Source organism: Engystomops pustulosus, chromosome 10, assembly GCF_040894005.1.
Source record: "Engystomops pustulosus chromosome 10, aEngPut4.maternal, whole genome shotgun sequence".
Taxonomy (NCBI): Eukaryota; Metazoa; Chordata; class Amphibia; order Anura; family Leptodactylidae; genus Engystomops; species Engystomops pustulosus.
The window spans coordinates 11,649,567-11,663,401 of record NC_092420.1 but is presented as its reverse complement, the minus strand read 5'-3'; the positions used below and the strand labels follow the sequence as shown (position 1 = coordinate 11,663,401).

At 44.9% G+C, this 13,835-nt stretch overlaps 1 protein-coding gene across 5 annotated transcripts in view; it reads right to left on the bottom strand.

Moving 5' to 3' along the window:
• Positions 1-210: 210 nt before the first annotated feature.
• PRRT3 (proline rich transmembrane protein 3) overlaps positions 211-13,835 on the bottom strand; it is a 54,686-nt gene continuing 41,061 nt past the window's right edge. For all 5 annotated transcript variants that reach the window (XM_072128752.1, XM_072128748.1, XM_072128750.1 and 2 more), the window contains one exon: positions 211-4,284. In XM_072128752.1, coding sequence (XP_071984853.1) covers positions 2,288-4,284 — 1,997 coding nt within the window. In that variant the 3' untranslated portion in view covers positions 211-2,287. The remainder of the gene's footprint in view (positions 4,285-13,835) is intronic.

Here is a 13,835-nt window from a genome sequence, read left to right as displayed (position 1 = left end):
GGAGAGTAGTAACTCCAGGGTTGTGCTGGTGACATCATATGACTAGTGTTGTGCCATACACATCTCCACCACTAGGTGGCAGCGCAGTTCATGAGATTGAGTCTGTATTTTGTGTTGCTGCAGTGATGTAACTATCCATTTTCAGAGTCTTGGAAAAGCTGGGTGAGAAGCCGTACTTCCAGTACGAGGCACATGGCAAACAATCACACATTCAGTTTTTAATACGACTTTTATTGTATGTACAGTTGTAATTTGGCACACTGTATGGGCTCGCCTACCGAGCCTCGACACTACAGTATATAGCGATACGGCTCCTGTGCAGTGGTATACAGAGACACGATTGTCACAGCTTTCATTATCACATCCCCCGATGCCTCAGCTGCCTCGGATTCCCCTCAGACTCGGGGGAAGGTCTTTTATATTCAGCAATGACCATCAAGTCCTGGGATTGCTGGTGCAACCATAGCCGCAGGGTGCTGCCATATATACAGCCACGAGTACAGAGACCTATATACTACTGGGTAACTGGAAATACTGCAGAATGACCAGGTGCGACATGACTACATCACCCATTCACAGTGTTCTGTAGGCTAAATCTTAAAGGGGTTCTCCACCTAAGTTTATTTTTAGAAAGATTGATAATGGAGGTCGCGACCATGACTGTCAGTGTTGAAAATGTGGTTGTTATGAAACTGCTGCAGTCTTCTGGGTAAGTTGTCAATCAGCGACTGTCTGTCTTTGACTATAAGGGAGGAGTTAGAGAATTTCTGGGTGGAGTTCTGACCCCAGACGTCTGTTACTATACTTACTATATTTCAAGCTTCCTGTACTGCCATTGGTTGAAAAGCAAACAGGAAGCAGGGGCGGGGCTTCCATTCACTTCCTGTTGTTAAAAAGATGTATATCTATGGCAGATGTTGGCCGGCAACAGCTACCAATGACACCACCAGCTCAATTTGGGCAGAAAGGAGAGGCCGTCTGGAGACTTAGGAAGGAATTTCCTTAAACTTGCCTAATACTGTAATAAAATGTGCCGGTAGGAGTCGTATGGGTGTAGATTGGCCCAGGTGAGGAATCAGTAATCTAGGTAGAATCTGCCAACCATCTATGGATGTGTATCAACTCTCTCTAGATGGCAGATTTTAGGGGGAAATAGGGATTTTAAGGGGTTATTAAAAACCTCAGTGGCAGTGGTCTATACATATTTTCTTAATGTGTGGCATGGGGTGGTCCTCTAAGTTTTGGGTCATAGCCAGTAAGTAGTGTAACGTGGCACCGTCTTGTTTGAAGTAAACTGAAGTCAAATTTTATTTTACTGTATGAATCTTATTATATTGTTATGTTATATTTTAGGCTTCCTCCACTGTCATTGGCTAAGAAGCAAACAGGAAGCTGGGATGGGCTTCTACTCACTTCCTGTTGACTGGGAGAGACGGCACCACCATCCCAGGGATCATCAAAGTCTGGGCTAAGTTTTTGTGAAAGTGGAACTACCCTTTAAGGAAAATAAAATCCTCAAAATGTCACAAAACTATAATACAACTTGATGAACGTAAACTAACATAACTAGAACTTTCCACATTGGGTTTGTTGCACGCATGGACGTTATGCTTCCCCCCTACGTGTAGCCAAAAGTATACCCGGCAGATCTATCGCGGTTGAGATGTACCAATAGGCATGCGACGTAACCTGGCGTGTATTTACAGTATGTATATACGGTATATGCAAATGTAGTCATCACTTCCTGTTTTTTTTATAGTGTTTTTACTACCCATTTTTTCTGATTGTCATGAACCACAGTCGATAATGAACATTTTTTGGGGGGTCAGGATGCTTGTCACGGAAACATCTGGTTGAACTCGTACCCAATGACATAAAGTACCACTTTTTTAAGTCCTTTAGGTTTAAAATAAACAATACTATTTCGTAGGGTTAAGTCCGGCAGAAATTCACAGGTTTCTGCCTTTAAGTGCTTTTATAAAACAATGTGATGAGACGGGAGTCACGGGTGTGTCCGTCTGATGTCATCCGGAGGACGATTCTGGCGAAAGAAGTCACACTTTGCAATCCCAAAATAAATACATTTAAAAAAAGAAAAAAAAGTTCTGTAACAAAACGGAGAAATACGGCGATTCCTAAAACGCTCGGTGTGCTTAACATATCGTATATATAAAATACGATTAAAGGTGTTTCCTCCTTGTATAATTGTCTTTCCTATTTAAAAAAAAACGAAACAGAACAGGCACCTTTCCCTTTAAGACAAGTCCGTGGTGGAGGAGACACTGGCTCACAGTTCAATGGTCTCGCTGGCAATACTGTGGGAATCTGTGGTTTGACTTCTTTCGATCAGTCTCCTCCCGAGGCTTTTCTCAGGCTCGCTGCTCTTGGACACGATGCTAGGTTGGGATCCTTGCTTAAGAAGTTGGGTGGAAGGTGTATCTTCCAGGGGAAGGCTTTCCACAGAAGATAGTCCGTGACGCCAAGGGTTCCAGCTGATTTTGATTGACCCCTTGGAGACGCTGTCCATGGAGCTCACTGACACCACCGCGTCCGTGGTCTGATCGCGAGGAAGCTCTTTGCTGTGCTGAAAGCTTTCGCTCGGAGAGTCGGCCTCGGTGGTTGAGCTACACTTGGCCGCGCTGTACATGTAGTCGGGGTTGCTGCATCTTCGCATCTTTAAGTCGGCTGAAATGAGCGGGTCTACCGTCTGGTTCAAGGCAGAACTTTCCTTCAAGGATGAGCAAGAATCCTGCCTGGTCAGGTAACTAGGATACTGGAGACTGGAATCCAGGAAAATACTGTCCCTCACCAGATGTTCTCTGAACAACGCCTCGTCAATGCTTCTGCTCAGATTTATAGGGGATGGCGGTCGGAACTCCAGATCTGTAAGCGAAAGCATTGACTCCTTCTCGAAACAAATGCTGGTGTAAGAGCGCCCCATGGTCACGTTATGAGCTTTGGGCCCAAAAATGGATTCAGGCTTCGGTTTGAAGAGTGGAGATGATGACCGGCTATTGTTCCCGTTGTTGGCACTGCTCTTCGTCTCATTGTTTTCCTTGATGATTCGGAGAGGGACGTTCTCGGCTTGGTTACGGATGAGGCTTTTGCTGATGTTATTGTTGACCATCCTTTCTTGAATGTTGTTGGTCCAGTCGTAGCAGTTGTTTGGATATTCTGGAGCATCGCTTTTCTTGTAGGTGCAGAAGTAGCTGATGATTTTTGACCAGCAGGTATGGTCATTACTACTGCATTGTAAGCAGAAGCTGTGGGATGCTACAAAGATCATGGAGAAGCAAAGAGCCAACTCAAAAATTCTGTACCAGAATTGTAGAAACCACCAGGACCAGGAAAATTCATTTTTCCTGCCCAGTAATCCATACAGCCACAATATTGCATATACCTGTAAAGCACAGCAAAGAAGCCCGAAAATACTGCCTACTACTAATACTCTGGCAGAGGTAAACATGCACTTGATGCTCCTTCCTTGGGTTTGGACCACCACAATATCTTCATTCGGCGACACACGTTGCGTCTCATTCACAATCTCTTTGCTACTCTTCCTCAGCTGGTAATATGCCACAAAATTTCCAACCATCAGAAAAATACCCCAAGAAATGGACAGGATCTGCAGAACCATATTCACGGAAGGATTGAGAAGATGGGTGAGGAGATCGGCACTCAGGAGGACGATGAAATGAATGACGGCTATGACGGCCAGCAAGGCAAGGCTCTGGAATTTTGGGGGTAGCACTTGAAGACGGGCAATCTTCAGAACCAACAATACCAAAGTGGCAAATGCCGTAAGCATAAGTGGGAACGTGACATTGTACAGTACAAGGGCAATAGGTTGTGTGATCTTCATCTTTGTCCCATAGGGATCTAGAAGAAAGTACACTCCCCGTAAGACTCCGATTACGAACAAGAGGGCATTGGCCAAAATGACATAAGGAAGATAGGACACACGAAGGATGGGAGATCCGATAAGGTTGATGAGGGCAATTAGTGATAACAACAAGAAGAGGGTGGCAGTGCCATAGACGTGCATATCCCAGGCAAAGCTCAGGGTGCGTTGTAGGTCATCCCACCTCAGTAGGGTTTGGTTGGTTCCAACAAATTCACAAGTGCCGCTGTTTTTGGAGCACATGGGAGTGTCCAAGGTTGGCTTTTTGGAAGGGTAGTTGGTTGGGACATCGATGAGTTGAGGACGATGAAGGGCTCTCTGAGTTGTGACTCTTATCTCTCCTCTGCGTCCATTCTTCTTGGTTCCGTTTGAGGACACTGGATCTGAAAAAGCAAAAAGTGAGAAGCTTAATCTAAGAACACAGATACAAAATGAAGGTTTTTACATATAAATATTTGTTTCTGGAGATTTTTTTGTCTATAAAAAGTACAGGTCGGTGCTTCTCTATAACATAATGGGGTAGATTTACTTACCCGGTCCAGTCACGATCCAGCGGCGCATTCTCCGACGCTGATTCGGGTTCTGCCGGGATTCACTAAGGTCGTGCGCCCAATATCCAGCATGTGTCGCTGCTGCGCCGAGGTTCGCCGGAGTTCACCTGCTTCTTCCCGGTGCTTGTAAGTGCTGATCTAACGACACAAATTCTTATTTAAATCCCGTGGTTTTTCCGAATCAGTCGGGTTGTCTGATGGCCACGCCCCCCTGATTTCTGTTGCGTGAAAGCCGGCACCGATGTGCCAAAATCCGATCGCGTGCGCCTAAGTCCCGGGGCAATTCGGTGCAAATCAGAAATCGTCGGGAACCGTGACGAAATTACTCGATTCGGACCCTTAGTAAATGAGCCCCAATGCTTCTTAGTGAGAGCAAGTTAAGGAGCAGATTTGCCTCTACTTCCTGTGTGTAGTATATAGGAGACATCATTGCAGCTAGTCTCCAGCCAGCAGCTCGGAGACAACTTAAAATTAGAGAAAGCAGAGGGGAAGACTGCTAAAAATTGCACTCATTGAATGGCTGTAAATTATGCTACTCCTCATGTACACATACTGGGCAGTCCCAAGGCAAAAAATAGCACCCGGCCCATCCACTCGAACTTCGGCCCATCCAATTCCTAGTTTGTGGCAAGTCCATGCATGTGTCGGGGCATCAGACATTGTCCAGTTACCTTCTGGTGATGATTGCCCAGTTATCAATTTGTTAACAAATACTCAGCAAAAACCATAGATAACTTGAAATTTAGCTGATCTGCAATACCAGGTACAACCTACAGAGAAGGATGGCGCTGTTTCTAGCTCTCAGTCTCTGCTATTAGACCTCAGCAGTAGGCCTGTATTCCTGACGATTCCTCTTGTGTACAGTGGATTTATGACATCTGGCCGTGTGGATTTAGCGATAATAGCTCCTCTCCAAATAAAAGATTTTTGTGATGTTTGTGATAAATGACATGAAACTGCATATTCCTGCGAGCTATAATCAATCACAGCCGTAATAGTCAGAGGGCTATAATGTACGAGCGCGACGTCTGCATTCCTGGGCCTCGTAGTCATAGCGGGGCGCTGAGTACAATGAGCCTCATTCATAGCGAGAGGTGACTTCATCCCATCTTATGCTATGGGGCTGATTCATCCACATGGGTTTAGTGTCCCCACTTCCATCTTGGGCTGTTACCATGGGGCTGGATGTAACATACCTTGCGCTAATCCTAAAATGTATAAACAGTGCAATATTCAGGTACGTCTGGTGACAGCTGATGGACGTAGACGTGTGATGTGCTTTATGTGGGTTAATCCCAGTATTTCTATAGCCCGGGGCTTTCATAGATCCATACACCTGTATATGACCTAATAGATACATCACATGGCCCATACCTGTAGCAGCGGCCACCGTGGTTGGACTGGACCATTGTTGTTGGCCCGAGGCCTTTACACAATGATGGGTCCAGAGGTCAAATAGATGACAGCACCATTTTGGAAGTATTTATTTCCCATGGGCTGTTCCATTATTGGGCCACAGTATAAGGTATAAGAATGGGGGTGATTTTCTGGGTCTCCTAGTTGGGATGTCCATATACATGGAGTCCAGAACTACTCTGGCAGTACCATAGAGTATGAATATGCTGGTACGGTACATGCACCACAATGGCTCCATTTAGAAGGCGGAACAGGACCCCTGTTATTAATGATCGGTAGGGATTCCAGGGGTCAGACCCCACTCATCTGCATGTTACCCCATGTTACTCAGTAGATAGGGGGTAACGTTGAAGGGGCAGGTTATGATTTAATGTTCTCTGCAAACCTTGGGTGAAATAATGATTGGACGCTTCTGTCCTGGAAGGTTCGTCATTACATGCACTAGCACAAGGGTAATCCAAACCCTGGCATAGAAGTGCAGGGCAATTAATACATTTCACTATGACATCAGATTCATGTTGTCCTGGACCTGGTTGGGCATGGCTGGGCAGATGGCAGGGAGCGCTGGGCATTAGGATAGAGGCCGGGCACAGCACATCACACACAGGGATGAGCTCATCGCTGTGTACTAGGGCATTACAATCCAATCTGCAGGTCACCGCAAAAGTAAACAGGATTTGATGGGGATTAGGTGGGGACGGGTGATGTACAATAAGATCAGCGACGTCACTGTGCAGCCGCAGCTTCTTCTCAAGATCTCAAGACGTTTCCATCACAGAGAGAAATTGTGTAAAAATCGAATGGGTGACCTCTAAAGGTTCCGAGGACGTAACCTGTGAATGTACACAATGGGGCACATGTATTATCGCATCTGTGCCAAAAAAATGCCGGGATTTTAATGGTTTTTTTGGCGCAGAACTGTTGCGGATCATTTATAATGAGTTTGCGCCAGAAAGAACAGATGTTTCCGACTATCCCGACTCCTCCGTCTTTTTTTTTGGCACTTTTCCACATTAGCCGTCACATTTATGTTTATTTTGTCTGCATTTTTTTGGCGCAAATTTAGGCACACAATAGACCTGGAATAAAATGGTCAGAGAGCAAAATTTAGGCGCAGTCCATGTAAGATTTGGGCGCATACTTCATTTTTCTAGCGCACGACTGATTAGTTCCGCCTACCCATTAATTACTAACAGCCATGCACCACTTTAATACATCGGGCTGTGCTTTCCGGGGACTGATCTCCGATGCCGACAGTCGTCCTTGCGCCACAATTAGTAAATCTCCCCCAATAAGTGACAAAACCTAGAAGGGCCAAATTGTGGCCCCTGAACCATGAGTTGGTCACTACCACCAGCAACAGGGCAACCCACCCTATAGATCCAAAAACGGTGAAGCCTATGATGCAACCCCCATTACTGGAAGATGGAGGGCGCCCACACTGCTGCTCACAGGAATAGGCTTTCGGGTAAAACCTATATTTCTAGCCTAAGATGTAGTCTTATGGGAGGATATGGAAACACGGACCACACCAGAATTGCTTTAATTTTACTTTAAGATTTATTTCAATGTGAGATGACCCAGGCCTTCACCAAAACCAAGAATCCTACATGTGCTCCACCTAACACTTACGTAATAAGAGTGTGCGGTACCTTTGTTATCCTCAGACCAGTAGTCTGATCACAAGGCAAAATGTGAAGGGTTTATAATCTCTGGTATTTGGTCTCAATCTCTTTGGCTCGTGTTAAGTAACATTATGAAATCCAACATATGGCCCTGAGTCTCTATTCTGAGACATTTGGGAGCTCTTTGATAGTTTTTGATTATTTTTTTCTTCTTCTTTGACTTGGGTGGGCTACAGTAGACTAAACCTTTCCACAATTTACAGAGTAGAAAAGACCAAAGTTATACTTTAGAGGAAAGAAGCTTCTTGATGAGGTGATGGAAATGTTCCTACAGATGCTTCACGTCAAACTGTGCTCGGGTCGGGCTGACAAGGTGACTCGGGGTCTCTGCAGGGGCCACGCATGACGCTTTCAGCCAGAGACGAAATGAGTTTTGTGTTATGGAAGAAGTGAGTGATGTGGTTCCCAGCCCGTGGCCAAGTCACTTGATGCTCCTTCATCCCATCCCCTCCGTTATAATCACCAAAGAGTTGGAAGAGCAGGGAACGTGCCAGAACATTATTGTGGTCACAAGGTCTTTAATGTCCTCCTAGTAATCTGCTTGTCACCTCTTCTAAGATAAGCAAATGGCGCGGACATTAAGAATGTTGGCGACGGGTGTAAAATGTGTTATCCAAACTTAAAGTGTGGTAGAAATATCTACTCGACTATAGACTATAGGTCTGATCTATAATGGCACACTGATGTGTTTAGACAGGACCACACATGAATTGGTTGTGTTTCGTGACTCCATATGTCACCATCTTGGCTCCTGGTCCAAAACGAAATCAGTGGCTATGGCCATAGTAAGGTTTCGATCAGTGATGTTCTGGGTGCTCATCTCTGGTCTCCTTTGAGACCAATAAGTGGTGCCCAGGTTCGGAAAGTCTTTACCATTATAGGTTGCCATAGATTGGTCCTTAAAAAAAATGCCCTACCGCATGTATTAAGTCAACTCAATGCACAGTTGTCCAAGCCAACCCTTGGTAATATGGTGGGAGGAGATACCAATACATGTATATGGTCAGCAGGAGCGTGATCTACATAATCTATGATTGACTCTAAACACGCAATAAATTATAAAATAAAAATGATATAATATGGTTTTTCGTTTCCATTAAAGCTAAAATCCAGACAGAGAAGTCGGCTTTCCAGAGCCACTGTTTTCCATCAATCTGTTATTCAATAGTAAAATCCTAACAAGATGTGACATTAATCAATATTCCGGGCCGGCGTGGGGGTTGCGACACATTTGCAGCTGGTGATTTTCCCATCGGCAGGCTGGGAACCTCGGTCGAGCTGGAGAGGATACAGAATACCTTGGCTGGAGATATCCTTCTGCTCCGCCAGACAGTTATGCAATTGTTGTTATTAAAAGACGGAGAAGAGGAACACACGGAAATCATTGACAGATCTTCTCTTGCGATCTAAAGGCTGTGGAAATCCAGCAGAGAACTACAAATCCCATCAGTTGTCGGATGTCTAATGGTCAACCTTTGGAGAGTCACAGGTTGTAAAGTAGTGCTTTACAGAGTAGGATCACGACCGCTTGATCCTTTCAATACCAACAGTGGTGTCTAAAAGGTTAGGAGTAGAGATGAGCGGAACCAGGGTTTCAGTTTGGGTTCGGACGTGCAAGGTATTGCCGGATTGGTTGCCAAACAGCCAATGAGTCACATTGACACCCCAAATTGAAGCCCCTACTACTATATACCCTGGCCAATTGTGGCTAGTAGTAAGAGGTGTCATTTTACTGGTTTGGCAATTGAGCCGGCAATCTGGCAATACGTCCAGTCCGCACGGCCAAACCCGAACTGAAACTACAGGTCCGCTCTAGTTAGGAGTGCTAGGGTCCATCTTATGTCTTACCATCGGCACTCCTTCAATGGAATTACTTGTGATAATAGATTGAGTTAACTTGGGCTGTCATCAATAATGTAATTTTGGAGATCCTTTAACCCCTTTGTCACCATCACATTCGTTGGGCTGTGTCACATTAAGATTTTTACCATTACCCACTTTTCTTGCTTTTAACAAATCAACTTAAAGAACTGGATGTCCACCTAGAGGCAGATATTTCCCACCCCTTGACCCGCATCACTGTAACTGGACAACTGGACCATTGTTAAGGGGACCACAAACCATATTCCTTCTCACCACCGATCTAGGCCGCTCTATGCACACTTGTCATTGGCTTTCAGCAGTGCAGTCAGGGTAGGGCCAGTAGGGTTTGGTTGATAATACATTAGCATATTGAGTAGCCTCCGTCCTACAGCGCTGCCTACTGTCTTCTACATTCCAAGCCTTCAGCCGCTGATTGTCAATTCATACTCGGCTGTTTTGACTGTACAGCATGTACGCGGGACCCGGGGCAAGTTGGAACAGACACTTTGTAATAATAAAATCCAGCGAGGGATGAATGAATTTTTGCCTTGAGTAAACACAACCCTGAATGCTACTATGTGCTGCACAATGTCTCCGCAGATAACATTGGAAGAGGTGATGGGACTTTGAATTCCATTAAGTGAAATGAATAGCAAGATGTTTAGCCTGAAGTAATACACCAGCATTATATAACCATCAAAAGGACTAATAAAAAAGAACATTGGACTTCAAACCCCCTAACTACATACACCTGATAAAGAAAGCGAAAAACACTGAATTTACTAAAAATCTACAATGTGATGGAAACTCTAGTCATCTTTTCACAGGTGGAGATCCATGGACAAGACTAGTTTCCTGAATTAATAGACCACGGCGCTTTACAAGGACAAGAACCACTTGATAAAAGTTTGTTTGGTTTCTTATAGTTGTAAAACTGGCAATGACAAAGCAAATTAAGAGATGTACTGGAATTTCTACACAATCCTACAATCTACATCACTCTATTACTCTGTAATATCCCCAAACCAGCACCTCACACCATGGTGGGTGGTAAGATACCTTAAATGAGTATCCATTTATGGTACATCCACATATGAAAGTCTTGTTACTATTTTTGTTGTCTCCTGCCACCACTAGGAGGAGCTCATGAGTTCACTGCTCAATAATAATAATAATATTACTATAGTCAGCAAACTATGGTTAATTTGTGTGCCTTTAAATCACTTGGTATCTGAGTAGAATGAATCTTTCCCTTTATATCTTGGTTCCATGTTTCAGCATTTCTTTCTGATTATTTCCCAGCATTAATGACCTATTGTACTCTTCGTATGTTACGGTTCATGTTTCCTGACATCTGCAGTGACCCTGACTGTACAGCGCTCTGTAATCAGCGTCTTAATAGGCAGAGACCCGTCCCTTTAAGTGGTAAATCCGAGCCATTAATTCCTCTGGTGGAGCCGAATATGACTTGATTGGGGATTGCTAGGCTCCATAATTCATAACATAAACGTGGCTCTGTTTTTCTGTGTCGGCTTTCTAAAGCTGTTTTCCATTTACAACGTCATCATGATGATCAGGATCCTGTGATGGTGATTGCTCAAAAAATTATTCATAAACATAAGGATACGGCGAAGATGGGGGGGGATTAACATTGAAACGGGCTTAACGATCGTGGTTGCAGGGGGTGCGACTGCGTCTAGACCCGCCAGAAGAGAAGAGGCCGTGCCACAGCTGATTGATCCGCAGCCCAGGCCCTTCTTTCACGATTATGCCGGCTATACCTGCCTCCGCTCCGGCTTCCTATTGCAGGGCTGCAAGAACTTTTCTTCCTAAGTGAACCTTTTGTTGCCCCTCCACTTATTACCTGCCATTTTTCTTGCTCCCTCTCTCCTGGGAAGCAAGAAAAGGGGCACATAATAAGAGAAGGGGCAAAAAATTGGGCCCATGCAAAAAAAGGTTCTGACTAAGAATGGAAGCATCAACCGATGACCGTTTTTGGTTTTTGTGTTTGCATATTTTGCTCCTATGCTTTAAAGATTCATATTTTTCCATGCACAGAGCAGTATTTCTAAATATGGTGAAATTGACAAGAAAAACCCATTTGTGGGAATTTTCTTGTGGGCTCTGTTTTTACAGCTTGCCATGTGCTCTCCAAATTACACCTCCCCTTTATTCTCTGAGTTGGTATGATCACAGGCATAAAATAATTATATAGGTTTTATTAGTTCTTTATAGATTGAAAAAATTTGATGTGCTCGCCTGTATATAATGGGGCACATTTACTTACCCAGTGCGTTCCCCAATCCGGAGTGTCTGACGAGAATGAACTCTGTCGCTATTCACTAAGATCTTGCGCCCGATATCCTGCTTCCCCGCTCAGGTCCCCGGAGTTCACCATCTACTTCCTGGTGCATGTAAGTGCTTGATCTTGTGACACAAATTTAAAGTTAAATCCCGAGCTCAGTCCGAATACGTTGGATCGTCCGACGGCCCGCCTCCGGATTCCTGTTGCATGAAAACCGGCACCGATGCACCAAAATCCGATTGCGTGCGACACAATCTCTTTCTTAATCCCTGTCCCAGCAGCATGATCCCCGAAAACGTCGGAACACCCAACGAAAATGAGGCCACGGGACCCTTAGTAAAGTTTCACTTGCTTAATAGCAAAAAAGTGCTGTTTGTTTGGCGCTATTTTCTGTTACAGCGTTTACTGTTGGGAATCACTTATTTTGTATTGGGACTTTTGGGTATAAATTGAGGGCGGACCGTTAGGAATTTTGTCCTAGGGTCCAGTGGACTTCTTACGGCACTGCCCAAGATTCTTCTAATGTTAAGGGACGACTTTGCCTTCCATTCTCTGTAGCTACAACCCTGCTTATGTATTCTTACAATCCCCTTAAACCGTCTGGAGCACCCCATAACACCCCATACCCTTGTGTTACCCAGAACGTCTCCATGGTCCTATGTTGTGCTAGTCAGGAGAGCAGAGGGCAGCAGCAGTCTTCTTCTCTTCACCTCTGCGCGGTGGCTGTACATGGCTATGAAGCCGGCAGATGTGATGATGTCATCTGCCAGTTTCAGAGTCGCATACGGCCGCCATACGAAGAAGAAGAGAAGAAGACTACTGCTAATTCATGGGAGAGGGAAAAAGTGAGTAAATGTTTATATTTTGCCCACAGTGGCATATACACTGGTGGGTAGAGGAGGCCATTACTGTACCTTTTCTCCAGCTGTGACTTTTGGCTACTGTGGAGCGCTGGGACTATTGGCTACCGCAGACCGGAGTGGAGCACTGTGACTATTGGGGGACTGACACAATTGGCTACTGGTTGACACTGTGACTATTGGCTGCTATAGGGGCACATACTGACCATGCCTGTGTCTCTGGATATATAACAATATATATGTTCAGCTTTGTGGTTGCGCTGAAATGCCTGATTGGATAACAGCTTGATTAGATGCAACTATACAGTAATAAAATTACATTCTGTCCTTTTAAGGCAACCACCAGGCTGATGTGACCCCCAATGAAAATTAGTTTGACACCCCCTACCTTAGAGGATATCTTGTTGATTGGGGATCCGACCTATGGGACCCCACTGATCACAAGAATCATGGTCCCTTGTATAGACATGTGAATGAAGTACCAGGTCATCCATGCAGCAGCTCCATTTAATTCCATGGGGTTAGTACAGCACCCAGCTATCCCTGGCAGTCCAATAGAGAATTAATGCAAAACCATCTGCTCCAATTTTGTGGGTACAGCGGGACCCCCTTTCTCTTGATCTTTTAGTTTCTAGTTGGGAATTGGAACCAGGACCCTGTAGAACACCACAACCACTAGGTGGGGGGTCCAGACCCAAAGCAATCTGATATTGATAATCTATTCTAGGCCATGGAAAGGGGCATTGTCCTGGGATGCAGTAAGCCCACCCTTGGCGCTACCCTACAATCGGACAGCCCCGTGTTATAGTGAGAATTCATAATGGTGACAGATGATATTTTACATGTATTGTTCTTGATGAAACTGCAGATGTTTGCCTGATGCAAGGAAACCCAATATCCTGGCACCGCTGTGCTATAATCTATACTGAGCCCTCAGCGACACCGGGGTCAGGGAGCCGCGTATGTGTTTGATGACGGACGCCCCGCAGCCATCTTATACTTGACATCTGTTTCATATTTAGGAAATTCATCTTTGGGTTGTGGGTTTATTTGTCCAGAGAGGCTAACGCCGATCATATGCAGAGATGTGAACCAGTCGCCGCCAGATGCTGCGCTATAATAAGATGATGGCGGTAATTTGCTGCTTCCTATTGAAAACAAAGCGCTGAGATGGAATCGTCTTCCGAGTTCGGATGAAGACGCTCTTACACCGCACACACTTTCTCATCCCAGATGTTTAGATTCCAAGTGCTA